Below are 22461 nucleotides of genomic sequence, written 5' to 3'. Positions count from 1 at the left end.
CAAAGCCATTGAAATGATTATTTTGATTTTATAAAACATGTTTTCAGTGTTGTACATTTAGTTAAAGTGAATATAAAGATGGCATCAGTGAAAGTGGCTGTTAGGGTTCGACCCTTCAATCAAAGGTATTTTACCATGCATCAGTGCACAAAAGGAGTGCATTGAACCTATTTTTATTTTTAATGAGGCTATTTTCTAGGGAAAAAGATTTGGACGCGCAATTAATAATACAAATGAGAGAAAAAACTACAGGAATTTTAAATTGCAAGGTATCTTCACAGAGAAAATTATGTGACGAATTAGAAATGTTATTTTTCTTTTAGGCAAATACTAGAGACGAAAATATTAGATACAAAGAATTTACATTTGACTATTCCTACTGGTCCCATGATAACAAATCTGAAAATTATGCTTCTCAGGAAATGGTATACAACGATTTAGGAACCGAAGTAGTTGATTGTGCTTTCGAGGGCTATAATGCCTGCGTTTTTGCTTATGGACAAACTGGAAGTGGAAAAACTTTTACTATGATGGGTGGTCCTGTGAGTAAAATTAAATCACTAATACTTCCAACTGCACTTCATGAATAATTTTTGTTTTAGGAAAATCAGGGCTTAATCCCGAGAATATGCAAAGCTCTGTTTGAGAGAATGTCTGAAAATTCAAAAAGGGGAACAACTCACAGGGTGCAAGTTAGTTATTTGGAAATATATCAAGAACGAGTTGCTGATCTACTTAGGGGGCGTGATAATAATTCTTTAAAAGTTCGAGAACACCCCAAAAAAGGACCGTATGTTCAAGGGCTCACAACTTGTCTAGTAACTAACTACGGACACATACAGGAGTGTATGGAGAGGTATGGGAAAGTTATTATAATAAAATCTAGCATTAAATATATTTTCAATTGCAGAGGTAATTCTCATAGAACGACAGCTGCAACTAATATGAACGACGTTAGCAGTAGAAGTCATGCCATTTTCACTATAACATTTGTTCAAGCAGGCTACTGTGATGGAGTTCCCAGTGAAACAGTTTCCAAGGTACCGTAATTTTAATCTAAAACCCAAACTGTCAGTGTCATTCGTTTTAAACTTCAGATCCATCTAGTAGATTTGGCTGGAAGTGAAAGGGCCGATGCCACTGGTGCTACTGGCCAAAGGTTAAAAGAAGGTGCTCACATCAATAAATCACTTGTTACTTTAGGTTCTGTCATATCAGCTTTGGCTGAATTGTCCAGTGAACAGAACGGCCAACGAAAATCCGTGTTTATACCTTACCGAGATTCCGTCCTGACTTGGTTGTTGAAAGACAGTTTAGGTGGCAACTCGAAAACTATAATGATAGCAGCGATTAGTCCAGCAGGTAAGTGTTTGTCGGTAATTTAATGTAAGTAATTAAAATATTTTAATTCAGACTGTAATTACGGAGAAACCTTGAGTACGTTGAGATACGCAAACAGAGCTAAAAACATTATTAACCAACCTACGGTCAATGAAGATCCTAATGTTAAACTTATTAGAGAACTTAGGGATGAAATTAGTAAACTTAGGGCTCTCATGTTTTGCGAACAGAGGTCCGATATGTTGGCCCAACTGCACGAGAAGGAAGCAAGAGAAAAGGTAACATTTTTTTAGGTGGAAAATTAAGTGATTTATGTTTTATGGTCACTGATTTAGGAATTAACGGAAGAGTGGACGGGTAAATGGCGAGAAGCGCAGGCTATACTTAGAGAACAAAGAGCGTTGGGTTTACGCAAGGCTGGACCAGGAGTTGTTTTAGACTCTGATAGACCGCATTTAGTTGCAATAGATGATGATCCACTGACGACTGGAGTCACATTATATCACTTGAAGGTAAAATATTACGTTTGTTTCTATGAATATTACGAAAGCAGTTACAAATATGGTCATGAGATTAGACTACAATGGGCAATAAATATTAATTATTCACATTAAATTTTCATATGTTGCTGCATGCATAATAATAAATGTAAAATAAAAAATATTGTAATATTCCATAAAACTGTATTTAGTTTTGAAGAAATTGGAGCAAATATTTTATAAAAACTGTTATACATATTTAATACAGGGTGTTACTAAGTAACTTTAATGGGCGATTTGTGAAAAAAGCCTGATTTTCGAGTAATCCTTAAAAAACCAACTGAAAACACTTACTCAAATGATATGACAAGCACTAATCATTCAGATATTTATTTGATAAATTTTTTCGAATAAATTTACATAAGTACATGTGCCCAATTGCAAATTATTTCACTTACTAGTTTTTAAATTATTTAAAAATATTAAAAATATTTTTTGAAGTTTAACACCCTGTATCTTTTTAACGAAGCGTCCTAGATAAAAATTTTATAGGAAAGACTCGCTTTATAATTCACCAAAGAATACGAGGTTTCATTTTTGGTCACCATTTGTGAATCACCCTGTATGAATATTTGTTAACTATATTTAATGTATAAATCGAATCATATTTACAGATGTTACATATTTTAAAATGAAAATGTGCAACTTTTAAAAAGATAGTTGAAAATTTTTACTTTTATGACTAAAAAAAATTCCTAGATTATGCGGTTGTGCTCGTGCATATGTTTGTAAATAATGGATTCCTGGAACCGCATGGATTAGTGGCAATTAACCCATTAATTATAATTTGCATGGTTCACAACCAAGGTACAAATAATTTGCATTTATTTTTGGCATTTTGTCACAAATTGTGATTGATTAAATGATTTTATTAAATTTGTTTTATTACTGTTATACAAATATTTAAGAAGATATAAATTTTTTTAAATGCATTTAAGGGGGGCTACATTAGGAGGTTCAAAAAATTTGATTTTTTTTATCACATAAATTGTTAGTAAAACTATTCAAGAATACCCTGCCAAAATTTCAAAATGAAGTTTCTATTCGTTCAAATTTTATTATCCTAAAACCGAATGCCCATTGGGTTAGCGTTCGGGCGCACAGCAGATATGGCGGAGCGCTTGTTCAGGTGGTCTAGTTACTTATTAACCAAGAAAAGAACAGATGCAATCTGAGAATGATGCCTATGAGTAAGAAGGACAGTTATATGGTGCTCGAATCGCTGATTTATCGGAAAGCATTCTACATTATTGATAACTTTCTCAAACTTCTAGTTTGTGAAAATTTTCAAACGAGTCTTTCTCGAAACGACATTTTTATTTAATTCACGGGAACTCTAGATCAAAAAGTTATGAACCGATCGTTATGAGAATTGAATTTATGAAATTACAGAGAACATGAACCAACAATTGGGATATCATAATTTCGATACATTTTTTTTCAAACACTTGTCAAAACCTCTATTTTCACAATTTTTACCCTCAATAGATTCATATTCTTAGAAAACATGTTAATAGTGTAAAAAACAATCATGTTGCTTTTACATCAAAATTGTGACCTCCACATTTCCCTCTCGTGAACAAGTAACTCAGACGATTACCTTCGGTGGACAACAACCCATAACTTTGGCATTTTCAAAGCAAATGACTTGAAAAAAATTTGTAAATGTAGTTCAAAATATTAATAAAGTAATGTCAAATTTGATCAAATTCTAATCAATTTGTTCCATTCAAAAAAAATTCATGAGAAACGTCTGAAAATCATCCTCCTAATGTGGTTACCCCCTCTTAAGATAACCGGCTACTTGTTTTGGATTGTATGAAAAATTATGAACAACCTTATTATTTCAAGCAAAGCATAGCTACAAACAAGATTAAATACATGCTGAAGGAAAAATAAAAAAATTAAGGAAAAGATTGATTATTAGACTCAATTCAATGTATGTTTATAATAAATATTCATTCCATATTTATAATAAATATTATTCCAGGATATTTCAGTACAACCTTCGAGGTTTTTTGATGAAATATTCATCTTCTAGAAATTATGTAATAATCCCCAAAATTATCATAGATATGAATGATGAGTAACAATACAAGAAGTTTTAAAAAATTTTTGTTTGAGGCTGGTATTTTATAGACAAGAAATATCACTTTTAGTAAGACCATGATAAATCAAGAAAATAGTATTTAAGCTATAGACATGTTGAAATACAGTACCTATAGACTCTTTAATCCGAACTCGCCTTAATCCGAATATCTACTAATCCGGACCGATGATCCGATGAATGCCCGTTTGGATGGTCCGAACAAAACTCTTTAATTCGAACAAAATTCGGTTTAACGTATATAGTTTGGATTATAAAGTCAGACTACATAATAAAAAGTAATTGTTAAAAACGTAATTCCCCAGCAGTCTCGGGGAAACCCTTTTATGCGAGTCGGAACCTTTCTCGATCTTTTTAGTTGGAATATTATTGCCGTGCAAACATGTCGCAAAAAAGAAAGCATCACACGTTAACCCTTTTGCAAAATGTGGATATTCTAAATAAATTTGTTTTTTTTTTAAATCTTTTTTATTTTTAATAAATGCATATCCATATTTCACGATAATGTTTGGTTTTATTGTTATTTTTTGCCTTCTCAGTAACACATAAAATCTAACTCATATTATATGTATGTACATAAACATTTACATATGTACATATTTAGGTACTATCCAGTAATCCGAAAATATCGGTAATTCGAACTTATCTCTTTAAGCCCGTGTCTTAATTAGTTCGGATTAAAGAGTCTATACTGTACAAGGATTCCTTTAATTTTTCAGGAAAACAAGCACCCATGTAAACATCGGAATATAACTTTCCTGTTTTGTTGAGAATTTTGTAAAAAATACTCGATAATTATGATTAATTCACATGTTAATAGTTTCATAAAAGCATTCTGCGGGGTGTGATTATGTTTATACTACCCTACGGCATTTTCTGTACATTCAACAGGTGTGTGTAAAGTTCAGGAAATATAGTAATAAACATATTAAGTATAGATATGCTTTTTTTTCCTTATTCTGAATGTATTGTCAGCTTGTAAAATGGAGAAAACTTGTATAAATGATACAGTGACGAATGTTTCTAACTTGCTTAGATTTTCTAAAACTTGTCAAAAGACTTCTATAAATTCACTGAAAATTATGTATAAAAACCTTGAGTGTTATTTATTCATGCCATTATTTTTGTCTGCATCAAGCTCTTTTAGTAAAATAAATTTTAATAAAGTTTTATTTACTTTCCTATAAGCTTAAGATTTTCCATTTCATTGAAATGTTGAGCTAACATTTTCTCTGAAATTAATTATTTTTGGCAGTTATATTTTCCGTTTATTTGAATGTTTTGCCAGTTGTGAAAAAATAGAAAATTAGTTAAACTGTTGAATTAAAAGGATCGGTCAAAGTTGTTTTAAATTTGAAAACGGAAATAAATTCAGTTTTGAATTTGATTGGCTTACGATTTTATGAAACTCAGCCGCGATGACTTATCTAAACGATTTCTGCGTTTTAACGTGACACCAAATTTTTATATTAATTCGAATTAGCTTAATACTTTTTAAAGAAAATAAAAGGCAGTCCCTTATATTTTATGTCAATTAACTGAAAAATTAATACGATTTAGGAAGGGAAAACTACAATTGGTACCGAAGACGCAGAAGTCAAGCAGGACATCGAATTAAGAGGTGCTGGTATGGAACCGCAACATTGCGCCATAACTTTCGAAAATGGTGTTGCCACTTTAGAACCACAGTCTGGTGCTCATATAATGCTTAACAGCACGCTGTTAGAGTCGCCAGCAAGGCTGTCGCAAGGTTGTATCATCTTCCTTGGCAAGGCACATGTTTTTAGGTAAAACTTCACTAATAAAAACTGAAGTTGTGATTGATAATTCACCTCAATCGTTAGGTTTAATGACCCCGCCGAAGCTGCACAATTAAGAAAAGGAGAGAAAACCTACAACTTGTCTCGTTTGAGTTTGTTAAGTTGGTCGACGCCAGATTTGGCGGTCTCGATGGAAAATTTGCAGTCGTGAGTAGATATTTTACGTTATTTGGCTTCAGCAGTAAGCCGTTAATTTTTTAGGACTCTGGATGATGATAAGACGGAGATCGAGATCCAGAGGTTAAATTTCGAAAAGGAGAAGGAGCAGTTTGAAAAGGAACAGGAAGCGTTTGAGAAAAGACAGGAGGCTTTTGAGAAAAGGAGAAGAACTCTTGAGCTGGCGCAAGCGAAGTTAGAGGCAGAGAAAATATCTGTGCAGAAGGAACACGCCGAACAGGTGAGTTTTGTATTGATTTACTGTCGGTTAAATTTGCTATTAAAAACTATCCGTAATGGGCTCATGTATTAAGAAATGGCAACGATCAATTTAGATAGAGGTGTTCAATTTGAAGTATTTTTTTCAGATGCTTAACTTTCATCCGAATGAATGGATGAATGAATTAGTTATTAAGCATTTAATTTTGAAAAGAAATATAATTATTACGAACAAAATTAAGAAACAAAATTTTTTATGAAATAAAACTTTTTCATGTCTTTTTTAAAATTTATACAATGTTTTTCAATTTTTCCACCACGTGGCGCTTGTCAAAATTAATTGATTATCAACGATATGTGTGTTTTTTTTAGAAGTTTGACTTTTAAGTTAGCAACACTGTTTCTAGTGAGAACCATTTTGACAATTGACAACTAATCAGTACGTTTTGCCATTTCAACATGAATCGTCCAGAAGAATGTTTGTAAATTGTGCAAATTTATTTCAAAAATCGTGATTCAGTTCGCCAAACTTACCGTGTGTTGCGTTCATTTTATGGTCGACATAATCTTCCAACGGAGCAAATTATTCAAGCAATCATTAAACGGTTTCGCATACATTAAATATTTATTTTACTTTTAATATTTTTATAAAAATTAAAAAAAACAACTTTCTCTAGCAATACAATTCATTGAATAAAATATGGTTAGAATGTAACAGGTCTTTTAACTACTATAAAATACAGTACTTGTATGTAATGTTGATATTGTAACATTCAATAATATTCTAGAAACAATTTACACAATAACTGTAACAGTTAATTTTAAAACAATATTTTATATGTCGACCTCTTCTGAGGCGGGTAAATAGAATATTGATAATTTTTTTTTAAATACGTAAAAAGACCTTACTTTTCAAAATATCGAAAGCACAATGAAATTATAAAAGAAAACTTGAAAAGTCAATAAAAATGTATTTTTCGGGGTCTGGCAATGACTCACAGACTTTTGTTTACACCATTCGAAAGAGCGCAAAAAAATAAGTAGATTTAAAAAAAAAGTACCCCGGTAGCCTCTTTCTAAGTGTCACAATTCATTTATTAGGTGAGAATTTTAAGAAGCCAGGCGCAGCATAGGCACTATGACGTCACAGCGCTCCCCTCTCCTGGCTACCGCTCAGCCGCGTGGACTGCCGGGCGGATCACTCTGTCTTTAACACACGTTTANCCCCAAGTATATATTCCATTTTATCATAATAATAGTCATGTTATTTCATACGTTACGCTATTTTTCGTCCTATAATATTATTTTCAAAGGTATTACTCCTAATATAACGTTTTAACATTATTTCGGTAGATCGGATATACAATTATACTGTGTTCTTTTCTTCTCAAATTCTTGGTTTTGTAAATAGCCAATAGAGTTGAATCTTTTGACGTGATGACGTGTTTCGTTCGGCTTTGTCTGTCGGGGCACGGCGCATGACTCCGTGTTTGACTCAAAAGTGTGGTGCGCCGTGCGGTGTCGCGGTGTCGGTGTAACTCAATTGCGTTAACGCAATAATAATTTTGGTATCAGCGCAGTGGCGCAGGCTATTGCTTCAGCGCAATAACGCAACGCAGTACTGCGTTACCCATCTCTACTGTCTAGCAATATAATTCATTGAATAAAATATGGTAGAATTGAATGTAACAGGTCTTTTTACTACTATAAAATACAGTACTTATATGTAATGTTGATATTGTAACATTCAATAATATTCTAGAAACAATTTACACAATAACTGTAACAGTTAATTTTAAAACAATATTTTATACGTCGACCTCTTCTGAGGAGGGTAAATAGAATATTGATAATTTTTTTTTAAATACGTAACAAGACCTTACTTTTCAAAATATCGAAAGCACAATGAAATTACAAAAGAAAACTTGAAAAGTCAATAAAAATGTATTTTTTGGGGTCTGGCAATGACTTTCACAGACTTTTGTTTACACCATTCGAAAGAGCGCAAAAAAATAAGTAGATTTAAAAAAAAGTACCCCGGTAGCCTCTTTCTAAGTGTCACATTTGTTAGGTAAGAATTTTGAGAAGCCGGGTGCAGCATAGGCACTATGACGTCACAGCGCTCCCCTCTCCTGGCTACCGCTCAGCTGCGTGAACTGCCGGGCGGATCACTCTGTTTTTAACACACGTTTACTTGGTCATTTCTTGGTCGAATCCATTAAAAAAAAGTTCTGCGGATAAAGGAAGTCTTCTACTTTACAACGAGCCCAAATTTATTACAAAATATTAAATAGAACAGCCAGAATACCGTTTTTAAGAAAAAAAATTATCTGGTCTATTGGTGGAATCGAGAAATTTTTTTAAATTCATGTTTTTTATAAGATAAGGACTCTAGTTACCGTTTTTTTTTTTTTGATTTTTTGTTAATAACTTTTTTATTTCGCAACTTAAAAATCTGAAATTTACGTAAACGCGATCCTTTTTTTTTACAGAATTTCGATATCTTGACTTGGGCAGAAGATATAAGCGCTCGTATTTTCAACTTTATAATTTTGCAATAGGCCGCCATTTTGAAATTGAGGGGTCCGGATTGCAGGTATTTCTTGAGCACCCCAACAGTTATCTTTTCCTGTAGTTTCATCTATTTTCAGTAAAATTTGTTATTTTTACTTAATACTGAAAATTTGGCACATTTTTTTCTTTACCACTAATTTTCCAATGTAAAAAAAATTTTACAAGCTTTCGCAAAAGCCTATTCTTGTAACAAATTTCCTCAGGAACAAAATCGATAAGTATATCTCGTGTCGATTAGAGGCTTATTTTCAGAGATATAAGCGAAAAACTGAAAAAAAGCAATTGTTTCTTTGTCTGTTATAAACAATATGATGGTCAACCTCTACAAATACACAAATTTGGGTTTTTATTCTGTGTATTTTTTACTTAATTTTAAGCCCATAAAATTTGAGTTAGCCCCATTTTTGAAAAAAAACCTAATTCACCCGGACTGCAGTGCGCACCAAAGAAGTTGTTGCTGCTGTAAAGCGCAGTGTTGAGGAAGGTCCAAATAAGCCGATTTGCCATTGTGCACAGCAACTGGAACTTTGCCCCCAAACTTACAAGATCCAGCTTGTGCAAGAGAGCTGCATCCGTTGTACGTTCGGAAGATTGCTCTTGATAATCATTTTTACTACAAAATCTTGTTCAGTGATTAGGCTCATTTTTGGTTGAACTCTTGTTGTCAACAAACAAAATTGCCAGCTTTGAAGCGCAGAACAACCAGATGCCGTTACATCCACAAAAAAGTCACGGTTTGATGTTCTTATAGGCTGGTGGAATCATCGACCCATATTTTTTTAGAGATGATACCGGTCAGAATGTTACAGTTAATGAAAAACTCTATAGGTCCATGATTACTGACTTTTTTTTCCTCAATTAAATGACATTCATGTGGAACAGGTTTGGTTTCCACAAGACAGCGAACATGCCACATAGCACGCGACACAGTCAGATTATTGCAAGAAACATTCGATGAGCACATAATTTCACATAATGGTCCTGTGAATTGGCCTCCATGATCATATGATCTCACCTTTATGGGAATATGTGAAGTCGTTAATCTATGCGAATAAACCCGAGACATTAGACTAATTGGAAGCCAATATTCGCAGAATTATTGTCGACATATGGCCACAGCTGCTCGAAAAAGTGATCCAAAATTGGACTTTCAGGTTGTGTTTCATTCGAACCAGCCGCGTAACCATAATTTTAATGTGTTTATCTCATTTTAAAAGCCTATTCCTTTAAAAAAAAACAACCTTCTAACCTTCAAAATATAGGTAATAAAGCGCAATTAATTTTTAACCATTAGACAACATCTACGAGGGTTGATTTTATATTTCGGGAATACAGATGAAAAAAGAAATTATTCATCGTAGATGGCTTTATTGTTTTTCAAAATATTCTCCATGAAGATCAATATAATCAATCTAACATGCATTTTGGTCGCATCAACCGCTTCTTCAGGCATCGAAAAATATTGACCTTGTAATTGATTTTTGATGTGTGGGAATAAAAAAGTCATTGGGTGCCAAATCGGGGCTGTACGGCGGATGACGCATCAATTTAACTTTTTCAGTTCTCAAAAAGTCTCTTGATTGAGCCGATGTGTGAGAGTTCTTGGCAAACAAATAGCCGTTCAACATTGCACTAATGGTACAGTTACCACATGTCCAGTTTTTTCAAAAAAGCAGACCATTTGCTTAGAATTGCTTCATACATAAACAACTTTTGTTGGATTTGGCTCATCTTGAAAAACATCTTACAATTTTTAAAATGATTTTGAAAATTATGGCGGCAATGTAAAACCTTCAGTTACTAAAAACAGGATACCTCGATTACGTATTTACGTATTGACATTTTTTTGTAGACCCGCCAATTACAAGAAGATTGGCGAAATCTGACCACACAGCAAAGACAGCGTGAATCAGAATTACAAGAAAAGGAAAAGGAACTTATTCTAAGACGAGCGGAGTTGGAAAGAGAAAGACAAAAAATTATGGGCGAAGTTAGTAACTTGTTTTTTAATATTCCTTAGAAAAGTTCTTTAGTTTATTTACTATACTTTTATTTTATTTATTTTTTCTGTAGATAAGTCAAGAATGTGAAACACTGCAAGATATTAAAGCAGGCTTTTTAAACAAATTCAATAATGCTTGCCAATTAGTTACATCACATGCCAATGAAATTACCTTTCCTAATCCCCAAGCCAAGCGACTGTTTCAGGTATCGTTTTAATTTCGTTTAGTTTGTATTATTTCGATTTAATTTCCACTATTTATTTCTTAATATCTACTATCGTTTATAATGGACTTTAATATTCCTTTCCTTTTAGGAACTAGTCTCGAAATCAGACACTATTCCATTAACAGATAGTGAAACGGATAGTTTGGTGAATATTTTAAATAACGTTAAAGCGTCTTCCATTATACAAGATCTCGTCAGCCAACACGTAAGTAAAAGTGTTATCGGCGATTTCCAGATAACTTTTAATTCCAGCAAATTCAACGAAAATTAGTAAAAGACAATTTTTATTGAAGCGATTTTTAGATTTCTGTATATTCCTTGTAATTTTTAGAGGAAGGAGTTGGCAGAACTGCAATTCGAACTAAATAAAAGGGTTCAAACAGTTTGCGAAAGACAAAAAAGTGTAGAGTTATTAGATAAAAAAATAATAGATTTAGTAGACGAACAGAAATCGTTACGTTTAGAGGAAAATACGGACGAACAACTGGAAAATTTGAAGGAATCTCTGTCAAAAAGAACCGAAGATGAATTAAAGAGAATCGAACAGAAGAAGCAGGGGTAAGTACCATTGACTTAACTAAAAAAATTGATCAACTCGATAAGTTTCTGTACAAAGTATGGATAAATTTATTAATTGTGTGTTACGTATAAATTGTGCATTTTAGTTTGACTTTGAATTTGTCCAAAGTTAATTCCGTACAAAGTCCGGAATCTTTTAATGGCAATGGTTGTGGTACGGAGAAGGGGACGCTTAGTAGCGACACTTACCACACAGCAGCGAGCAGCTGTTCCCCGGTCTTAAACGTGAGGAAACCCGAGTATCTTATGAGCGACAGCGGTGTTGAACTGAGGCCTGCGTCTATGCCACCGGATGAAAGTGACCTCTCCAGTAATGAAGACAAGGTAACAGTTTTGAGGGGCTTTTGTGTATAATTTTTTTGTTTTTGAGGTGTCTCTCTTTTCGTGTGTTTTTCTTTTTTGTGTGTAGATTTATATACCGGGTTTCTCATTTTTAAAAATACACGTGAATATTTGAAAAATTTTTTCAAATAAAAGTTGTAGGGTTTTGAGGAGGACATCTAATGGTGATTTTGAGCATGACCTTCAAGGTAATTTCAAGGTCAAGTTGATTTTTTCAAACGGAAACACATTTATGACACCAGAAATGAAAAGAGCAGAAAATTTTACATCTGGTCATGACCTTCAAGGTTATTTGGAGGTCATTTTAGTTTTTGTTGCAAAATTCTACTTTTGAGACCAGAAATGAGAAGAGCGGGCCATTTCACGTCCATCTATGACATTCACCTTGACCTTCACGGTCATTTCAAGGTCAAGTTAATTTTTCAATAGAAACCGGTATCTTTCAGACCAAAATAAAAAAGTGCGGAGAATTTTGTTTCTGGATATAACCTCGATCATGACCTTCAGTTTCAAAAGTAATTTGAAGGTGATTCTAGTATTTTGCAGGCAAAACTTTAATCTTATTCATATTTTTTTTTTTGATATGTGGGGCTTGCCATAATTTTCCAGAATACCTATTAACCCTTTGCGGCATGCATTTTTTATTCAAATGTTTTTGAACTCAGACTAGCTCAGAATTTAGTAATAGTTAAATCCGATACGGCGGATCCAATATGTCGAATACTCGGCTCGACCTTGAGTTTTAACGTAGGTTGAAGCATTTTCAAAGTGTTAAGCCATATGAATATTAAATGTTTACCAGAAATTGGTCGGCTATATTGGATTTGAATATTTTCAAATTCTGACTTCATATTCGAGATCAGCGCCCTCGAAAACCCCCCGAGTACACTATTCGACAAGACGGAAATGAATTTTGCAAGAAAAAACTAAAATGACCTTCGAATGACCTTCAAATGACCTTGAAGGTCATGGTCAAGGTCATAGTCGGATGTAAAATTTTCTGCTCTTTTCATTTCTGGTGTCAAAAATATGCTTCCAATTGAAGAAATCAACTTGACCTTGAAATGACCTTGAAGGTCATGGTCAAGGTCACCATTAGATGTCCCCTCAAATCTCTACAACTTTTATTTGAAAATTTTTTTCATTAAACCCTTAACTTAAGAGATATTCATGTGTATTTTTTAAAATGGGACACTTGGTATAAAGAAGAAGGGAACAGGGCCAAATATGATGCCTTGTCAGTCACTCGATTATTCATTTTTTCTTAATAGTACCTGTCTGATGTTGCTTTTAAATAATTTTAGTGTTTTTCCCAAATTACAATTTGTCTTAAAGTATTTAATAATAATTCATGGCTTCTTCAAATCATAGAATAAATTAGATTCGCTTTTATCAAATGCAATATATTATCTTTTGTTAGTTAAAATTAATAATGCGTCTTGCGTAAATACCCCCTTTTTTAAACCCGTACTGATTTTTTGACATTAAATTCTGATAATTTTTGACATCAGTCTAGTTTTTAAAACGTTTGGAAATAATTTAGAAAAATATGTGTTATCAAAAATGTAGGCCTATATTAGCCTTTTTCCTCGGAAGGTTTGAAAAATACCTTTAGCGGCAGCACAGGTAGGGGTACAAACATTTTTATTCTGCTGTCTAAAGTGCATTTTTATTATCGAAATTAATATACAGGGTGTAAATGATAAGTTTAGTCAAACTTTAATGGCGTATTCTACCAATGAAAATAATCAAGTTTTGCCCTATAAATTTTTTTTTAGGACGCTTCCCTATGGAGATACAGGGTGTTAAAAGTTTCAAATATTTATATTATGTGAAGTTACATGAAAAATAATATAAATATTTAAAACTTTTAACACCCTGTATCTCTGTAGGAAAGCGTCCTGTCAAAAATTTGTATAGGGCAAATCTTGATTATTTTCATGTGTAGAATACGCCATTAAAATTTGGTTAAACCTATCATTTACACCCTGTATAAACTAAATAATAAAATAAAAAAATTCAACATGCAACTAAACTTGTGCATTTGCAAATTGTACTTCTGAATGTCGATTTAAGCAAAAGGGTGTTAAATTTGTGCCTTTTATAAAATCACATGTGGACTAACAAAAGTATTTGGAGTGAATTCATCTGTCTCTTAGAACTGCTTTAACAGTTGAAAAAATAAAAAAGCATACGTATGTACAAAATATTTATTAATTGAAATGGACCAACATTTGAAAACCAAAATCCATTAGCAGCAACTGTATCAAAAGTTCTAAACACTTGCCATTGTCAATTCCAACAATAATATTTTTTATCATGCCATTCGCGATACATGTATAAGTAATTAAATTCATGCAAAATATTGGAATAATCATGAGAGTATAACGTCCTGTCAATAAAAGAAATATATCAACAATTAACCTCTCGATTAAAACGCTTTTATTACCGGAAACAGGCAAATTGTGACATGTTAACCATCATTTTAGATCGCGGACAATATAGTCTTGGACTTTTGAAAATTTTAATTTAGCACCAGGTGTATCATCTTCTGTTAATTCCATTTTAAAAACGCCACATTTGACATTTCTTTAAAACTCTTATAGACGCTCCATCTTACCTTGGTACTTACCTTGACACTTACCTTGACACTTACCTTGATACTTGCCTTCAAGCCAGATTTTTATACTGTACACGCAAGAAAAGTCTTAACACGGTCCGTCTTGCCTTGAGACTTAGGCAAGTATCAAGGTAAGATGGAGTGGCTATGGAAGCCTTTAGATTGCAGAATAAAGCTAAGTACTCACAGCGCGTTTTGCGTTTTATTTTTTTGCGGCGATCATTTGATTGGATTAATTTTATTTTGAATTTTGGAAGGCAGGAATTGTTTAACTTTATTTTTGCAGCATTTTCTAGCGCGAAATGTTAAAAAAGTTTTAAGATTTTGTGACGAAAATCCTCTCCCCTCTTTGTCAATAAAATATTATTTACACTCTTTCCAATGAAAATATGAAATAAACGTCACACATTTTTAGAAATATGAGTTAGAGGTTATAATTGTAATAAATATGAATAATTATGTAGTTAATTATAATTATTATATATGTGAAAGACGAACTTTATTAAGATTATTATATTTAAAACATGAATTTACTAGTACTGAAGTCCATTCCAAACGGTTTTGGGTTAGAAACATATATTTAAAAAGAACAATTTTTCATAATCTAATATAAGAAATGCGACTTAAGTGACAGAGATACGTTTTTCAATGACTAGAATGTCTAGTGAACAATTCGATATTCTTGTCAGTGAAGTGAAACCCGGATTAAGAAAATGTATATCAAGAGAACCTATTTAACTTGCCGAAAGACCGACTGAAGTCTACTGCAAGTTATAATTAAGAAACAATGTATACGCAACATTTCTTTTTTGTTAGATTTCTAGTTTCCGGGGACAGTATGGCCTGTATTAGTTACATTTTTCTCCAAAGGAAAACAATAATTTCTAACATAATAAAGAAACATGTATAGCAATCTGGAATGTTTTGAAGTACGTAGCATTTATAAAACCTGAAAAAGAATGGTTGAGAATTTATCAAGATTTTGAAAACCAATGGAATTTATAGATTAACTTTAATTGATTTATAGAAAACAGTGAACTTATTTTTGCTTCGATCATGACTATAAAACATGTACATCCTTCAAAAACCTGCCCATGACATTTTTCCGAGGAAAAAGGCTAATTTGGTTGTTATATATTTTCCCTCTTTATGAATAGGAATAGCTGCTGATTGTTTAAATGCAGAATGCATTTATTAAAAATAACTTAACGGTTTCGTAATATAATCTGATGTTGTCTTGAGTATATCATCTTTTATATTACCTATTCCAGGTACCTCCTTGTTTTTATCCGATTAATTAATTGTTTGATTTCTCATAATCATCTGTAGATAAGATAACCATACTGTTTTTAATTGATATTTCAGATATATTGAACTTTGTGAGTGAGCTGATATAGCCTATAATGTTTTGGGTTTGATCTTGATGCATCGTTACAATATTTAATCGAAATTTTATTATAATTAGTTTAATATTTTTTTTATCCATTTTATTTTTGTTTATTCTGATTTTCTAGAAGAAGTCCAAATATAATTTTTTTATTTTATGGAATTTATTAATCTGTTTGCAATTTCTACTTATTTCTTTTGATTTTCGTACTATAAATTCATGTTTTTATAGCAGTTATTATTATCTCAATTATTATATTATTTGCTGCCTTCTTGATATCAACTGCCATATACACTAATTGCCAATTTTGGCTGTTAAAGACATTTAAAATTTATCATAATTAATATTACATACAAAGTGAATACTCGCAGATTCACTTTTTTGCATCATAATCTGACATTATTTGAAAAGTATCAATTATTTACTTATTTAAAAAAGTTATGAAAATAATATTAATTACTTCTTTCCATACAGTTGGTTGTAAGTGACTCACAATCTACAAGTTCCATAGAAAATCATTCCCCAGTGATCAAGAAGAATAAGAAGAGGGAAACGGAATTACTGCTAAGAAGACTGGTGCAAAGGATCACTCAACAAAAACAACTTATTGTACGGAATTTGGACAATCAGTGCCCTAAAGCACATTTAGATTCTCAGATAGCTGTAAGTATACTTTATCCAATCAGTCTTGAAAAGGGTACGCAGAAATAGGTTTCGGACATTTTTTATTTAAATTTCTAGTTTCTAATTAGGTTGAAAAAAATTCAGATTTTTTTTTTTTTAACAACTAAATTGTATTGTTTTATATTAAGGTATTGCAAGAACTGCAAAGACAGTACATGTCCCTAAAATATGGTTGTGTGTCATCTTTGTCTCCTACAACGGAGCACCCGCTGCAAGATATCGACAGTCCCAGTCCCATTAGGCCTTTACATACAGGATCTACATCTGCCTTATATTCCCCGCCGTTTCAAGTAAGTCCTTTTTATTCCGGACGAATTTCAAAATATTCCACACTTAGTATCCGTTTCTATGTCTAAGTGCATTTCTTTCCCATAGAATCAACGATTGTCTCCTTACAACCAGAGTTTATACAGATCAATGCCATCCATAACAACCGGTGGGTATTTACGAATTTAAAAATAATAAATAAATAAAGGCGCTTCCCTTTTCAGATGTAGACTGGGATTCAGTTGTATCTATAACGAGCTATTGCCTTAGAGGAGCCGGGAGCAGTACGCATTACGAGTATGAGGTTAGGATATACACTGTTGACGATCGGTGGTGCATTCTTCGGAGATACAGTCGATTTAGGGATCTGCATATTGCAATGAAGGCTCGATATAGGGACAAGGTAGGTAACTTTGTTTCTAATTTCAGTTAGTTAAAATATTTTTTATTGAGCATAAAAAAATTCTCATTTATTCTTGGAAATTTTTGAAATTAAAGGGAAATTTGAAAATTTGGAAGATTCAAACCAAAAAGTGTAGGTTTTGACAAGTTTAGGACAAGTTTTTGAGCGTGTCTTTTTTAGAATCAAACAAGAAATTTTAATATCTTTTTTTTTTGTATAGAAAGACGACTTGCGTAGAGCTTGTAGCCCCAGGCCTCACCATAGGTTAATCCGGCCTGCATATTGTAAATAAATTAATTACTGTTGTTAATTATACAGGGTGTTCAAAAGGTTTGGAACCCCCCCCTATCAGAAAATACTGCTCAAACAAAAAAATGACTAGGACAAAAGTTGCAGGGTTTTGAGTGAGCAATCCAACGGTGACCTTGATCACGACCTTGAAGGTTATTTAGAGGTCAAGTTGAAAATTTGAAATGGAACCCTATACTTTTGACCCCGGAAATGGTAAGAGCGGAAAATTTTACGTTCGAAAGTGACCTTGACCATGACCTTCATGGTCATTTAGAGGTCAACCTGAAAATTTTAAATGGAACCGTATATTTTTGACCCCGGAAATGGTCACAGTATTTTCAACAGCCTGTCTCCGAAGGTTCTCATCAGTGGAAAAATTACCGAGATGTTAAGGTTAAAAGTGAGCAGTCGAACGGTGACCTTGACTGTAACTTGATGGTCGTTTACAGGTCAATTTGAAAACTTTTTGAATCAAATTTTTAGTCCAATATATTAGATCCGTTCCGGGGTCAAAAATATACAGTTCCATTTAAAATTTTCAGGTTGACCTCTAAATGACCTTGAAGGTCATGGTCGAGGTCACATTCGAACGTAAAATTTTCCGTTCTTACCATTTCCGGGGTCAAAAGTATACGGTTCCATTTAAAATTTTCAACTTGACCTCTAAATGACCTTGAAAGTCATGGTCAAGGTCACCGTTGGATTACTCACTCAAAACCCTGCCACTTTTGTCCTAATTATTTTTTTGTTTGAGCACCCTGTATGGAAGGTTATGATAACTCAAGCCACACAAAAGAAAACTGTCTGTACTTTTCATGCGACATATTATGTTATTCGTAGCATTTTTGCCTCCCAATCACTAATCTGATGTCAGAATAGAGCTATTACATCACAGGAATTTCCTAACCTCAAAAAACATCTCAAAAATAGCAAAAATCCACGAAAAAGTGCTAGGAAAAATACAAAAAACATTTTTTCTATATTCAATTGATCATTTATATGGTTAAGACCCCGCCGAACGTGAATCCGCGGTCAGAATTGATGGTTCTTTTTCTAACCTCAAAAAAATGAGTCAATGGTTAGATATCACGAATTTTCAAAAAATAATAGATTCGCACCAAATTTGGTTTACGGGGATTTTCGTGGTCGCTGATCACGGATCCAAGGTCAATTTTACAAAATTCAAGAAGGCGGATCGAAGATAGAAGACCAAAATTTCAAAAAATAACACATTCGCGCCAAATTTGGGATACGGGGGTTTTCGGGGTCGCTGATCACGAATTTGAAGTCATTTTTGCAAAATTTAAGATGGCGGATTCAAGATGGCCGACCAAATTTTCAAAAAATCACATTCGCGCCAAATTTGGTATACGGGGGTTTTCGGGGTCCACTGCTCACGAATCCGATATCAGATTTACAAAATTCGTTTTTAAAAATTTAATCGATTACCTATGTACTTTATTACCTGAGATTGATTAGGCCGAAAACTCGTGAATAAATCTTTTACAGAAAAAAGAACAAGATATAGAACAAGATATCTGTTTATTTATTTGTTTACGATGAACACGCCTACGACTAGCCGACGAAAACCCCGAACTCTAGTGATCAACGACCCCGAAAACCCCCGTATACTAAATTTGGCGCGAATCTGTTATTATTTTTTTAAATCTGGTCGGCCGTCTTGGATCCGCCATCTTGAATTTTGCAAATTTAACCTCGGATCTGTGATCAAGGACCCCGAAAACCTTCGTGTACCAAATTTGGCGCGAATCTGTTATTTTTTGAAAATTCGTGATATTTGAACATTATTGACTCGTTTTTTTGAGGTTAAAAATAGAACCATCAATTCTGACCGGGGATTCACGTTCGGCAGTCTTAACCATATAAATGAACATTTTAATAAAGTTTTTGTATTTTTCCCAGCACTTTTTCGTGAATTTTTTATATTTTTGACCTGTTTTTGAGGTTAGGAAACTCCTGTGATATGATAGCACAATGTCACCAGATTTGTGATCAGGGGTCAAAAATACTACGGATAACATATGTCGTATGAAAAGTACAGATAACTTTTTTTTTGTGTGGCTGTGTAATTTTAGCATAACAAGAAGTTCTTGACTTAACAAATTTTGTAGTAATTAACTACTACTATTAGTATTTGATTTTTCAGTAATTAGGTAGGTTTGTTCGTGTAATTTATTTTTTTATAGATTTGCATTTTAAACATCGTAATTTAATTTGCCGAAATTAATTTTTCCATCTTTTAGCGTTTTCTTTATCATAAAGATTGAGGATTATTCTAAATAATTTTCTTGACACATAACTTGGCATACTCACATTTCGTTTGTGTGCATGCATAACTAATTACCTTCCATGTGTGCAACAGTTCCCAAAATGTACATATGGATTGATGGATTAAAAAAAATATAGGTAGTGAAGATACTTAACAACTTAAAATTCGATCCATACAAAATTTCGAATAAATTTATTGCACTAGTGTTTGCGTTTGTTTTGTATCTGAATCGGATGTTTTGATTTACAAAGTTAAAAATTAAATTATCACTTTTTATTTAAGTCCATGCATTGAATCTGGTAGAGGAAATGTAGTACTTTTCAACAACAGCCCATTTTTTTCTCAACCTTAAGACATCCCGTGGTTTTAATTTTATTAAACGACCGTTTTTCCATAAAATATGGAAAAAATTCAGAATAGTAAAGTAGCCAACATAAACAATATATTACTAAATATTAAAAAATAAACTATTTTAATAAAAAAATCATCAGCCTGGTTTTTCTTGGAGTGTTTTCACGCATTTCTAGTTGAAACCACTCAATGTAAATTCTACTAATAGTGATCAACGACTCCGAAAACCCCCGTATACTAAATTTGGCGCGAATTTGTTATTTTTTTTAATCTGGTCGGCCATCTTGGATCCGCCATCTTGAATTTTGCAAAATTGACCTCGGATCTGTGATCAAGGACCTCGAAAACCTTCGTCTACCAAATTTGGCGCGAATCTGTTATTTTTTGAAAATTCGTGATATTTGACCTTAATTGACTCGTTTTTTTTTTTGAGGTTAAAAATAGAACCATCAATTCTGACCGGGGATTCACGTTCGGCAGAGTCTTAACCATATAAATGAACATTTGTATACAATTTTTGTATTTTTCCCAGCACTTTTTCGTGAATTTTTTATATTTTTGACCTGTTTTTGAGGTTAGGAAACTCCTGCGATGTGATAGCACAATGTCACCAGATTCGTGATCAGGGGTCAAAAATACTACGGATAACATATGTCGCATGAAAAGTACAGATAACTTTTTTTTGTGTGGCTGTGTAATTTTAGCATAAGTTCTTGACTTAACAAATTTTGTAGTAATTAACTATTACTATTAGTATTTGATTTTTCAGTAATTAGGTAGGTTTGTTCGTGTAATTTATTTTTTTATAGATTTGCATTTTAAACATCGTAATTTAATTTGCCGAAATTAATTTTTCCATCTTTTAGCGTTTTCTTTATCATAAAGATTGAGGATTATTCTAAATAATTTTCTTGACACATAACTTGCATACTCACATTTCGTTTGTGTGCATGCATAACTAATTACCTTCCATGTGTGCAACAGTTCCCAAAATGTACATATGGATTGATGGATTAAAAAAATATATAGGTAGTGAAGATACTTAACAACTTAAAATTCGATCCATACAAAATTTCGAATAAATTTATTGCACTAGTGTTTGCGTTTGTTTTGTATCTGAATCGGATGATTTGATTTACAAAGTTAAAAATTAAATTATCACTTTTTATTTAAGTCCATGCATTGAATCTGGTAGAGGAAATGTAGTACTTTTCAACAACAGCCCATTTTTTTCTCAACTTTAAGACATCCCGTGGTTTTAATTTTATTAAACGACCTTTTTCCATAAAATTGGAAAAAATTCAGAATAATAAACTAGCCAACATAAACAATATATTATTAAATATTAAAAAAGAAACTATTTTAATAAAAAAATCAACAGCCTGGTTTTTCTTTAAAAAGGAGTGTTTTCACGCATTTCTAGTTGAAACCACTCAATGTAAATTCTACTAGTAACGTTCGAAAATATTAATTTCAAAATTGACTAGGATTTCTAAGAAAGTCATAACGACATGGACTATTAAATTGTAAAATTGTGTACCAGGCCGGTTTACAAATTTCCACGATTGATCGCTTTCAGGTGTCCACAATACCGTTCCCCTCGAAAATACTCTTTTCAAACTCCGACTCTGTGGCTCAATCGAGGAAGCGTCAGTTGGAAATGTACTTACGACGGTTGATCGAGACCTGCAGAAACCATCCCATGTGTCCCTTAGCCTACGGCGGTCCAATTACCAAAGCTGCCTTGATCAACTTCTCGCCCTTCTTCAGAAAAGGTATTTTTGAGAACGGGAAATATGGGACTTCTTGATTAAAGCTTTAAACTGTTAAGAAAATAATATTAGTAAGAGAAAGAAGTTTACTAATTTTTAGTTCACATTATATATTTTTCTAATTTTGTGGTTAATTTTTTTATATTGTGGAGTTTATAAATATTTTTAAATAATCTTATTTTTATATTGGAAGTAGATCGAGGTTTTTAATTTATTTTACTGGTAGAGATGATTTTATTTCTACGGCTTGGTTTCACAGCTTTAATAGATAGTTTTTATCTTAAATTACGATTAATATGCACGAAACGGGTTAATTTATTTTAATGGCCCACGCCGTTTATTACTAACTTATTTTCTTAATCGTACGAATTTGGTTTGTAATAGATTTTAGCCTGATTTCAAGAAATCGCAAAGTATTTCACATAGATAATCCGAACGGTGATTATTCAATTGTGTTCATTTTTTAAGTGTGAATGTTGTTAGGTAAGAA

The 22461-nt window shown here is 32.7% G+C and overlaps 1 protein-coding gene across 1 annotated transcript; it reads left to right on the top strand.

Moving 5' to 3' along the window:
• Positions 1–78: 78 nt before the first annotated feature.
• LOC108917536 (kinesin-like protein Klp98A) lies at positions 79–22009 on the top strand. The gene is made up of 21 exons (XM_018724184.2): positions 79–125; positions 200–269; positions 324–542; positions 603–856; positions 911–1040; positions 1098–1362; positions 1414–1619; positions 1677–1853; positions 5548–5774; positions 5832–5954; positions 6009–6204; positions 10609–10746; positions 10830–10964; positions 11074–11190; positions 11317–11543; positions 11651–11888; positions 16388–16576; positions 16726–16887; positions 16973–17033; positions 17089–17267; positions 21779–22009. The coding sequence occupies exons 1-21, from the start codon at positions 79–81 to the stop codon at positions 22007–22009; spliced, it is 3591 nt and encodes a 1196-aa protein (XP_018579700.1).
• Positions 22010–22461: the final 452 nt, after the last annotated feature.

The sequence above is a fragment of the Anoplophora glabripennis genome, unplaced genomic scaffold (assembly GCF_000390285.2).
Source record: "Anoplophora glabripennis isolate ALB-LARVAE unplaced genomic scaffold, Agla_2.0 scaffold57, whole genome shotgun sequence".
Lineage (NCBI taxonomy): Eukaryota > Metazoa > Arthropoda > Insecta > Coleoptera > Cerambycidae > Anoplophora > Anoplophora glabripennis.
The sequence above is the reverse complement of the archived record's forward strand: the minus strand, read 5'-3'. Positions and strand labels throughout refer to the sequence as shown.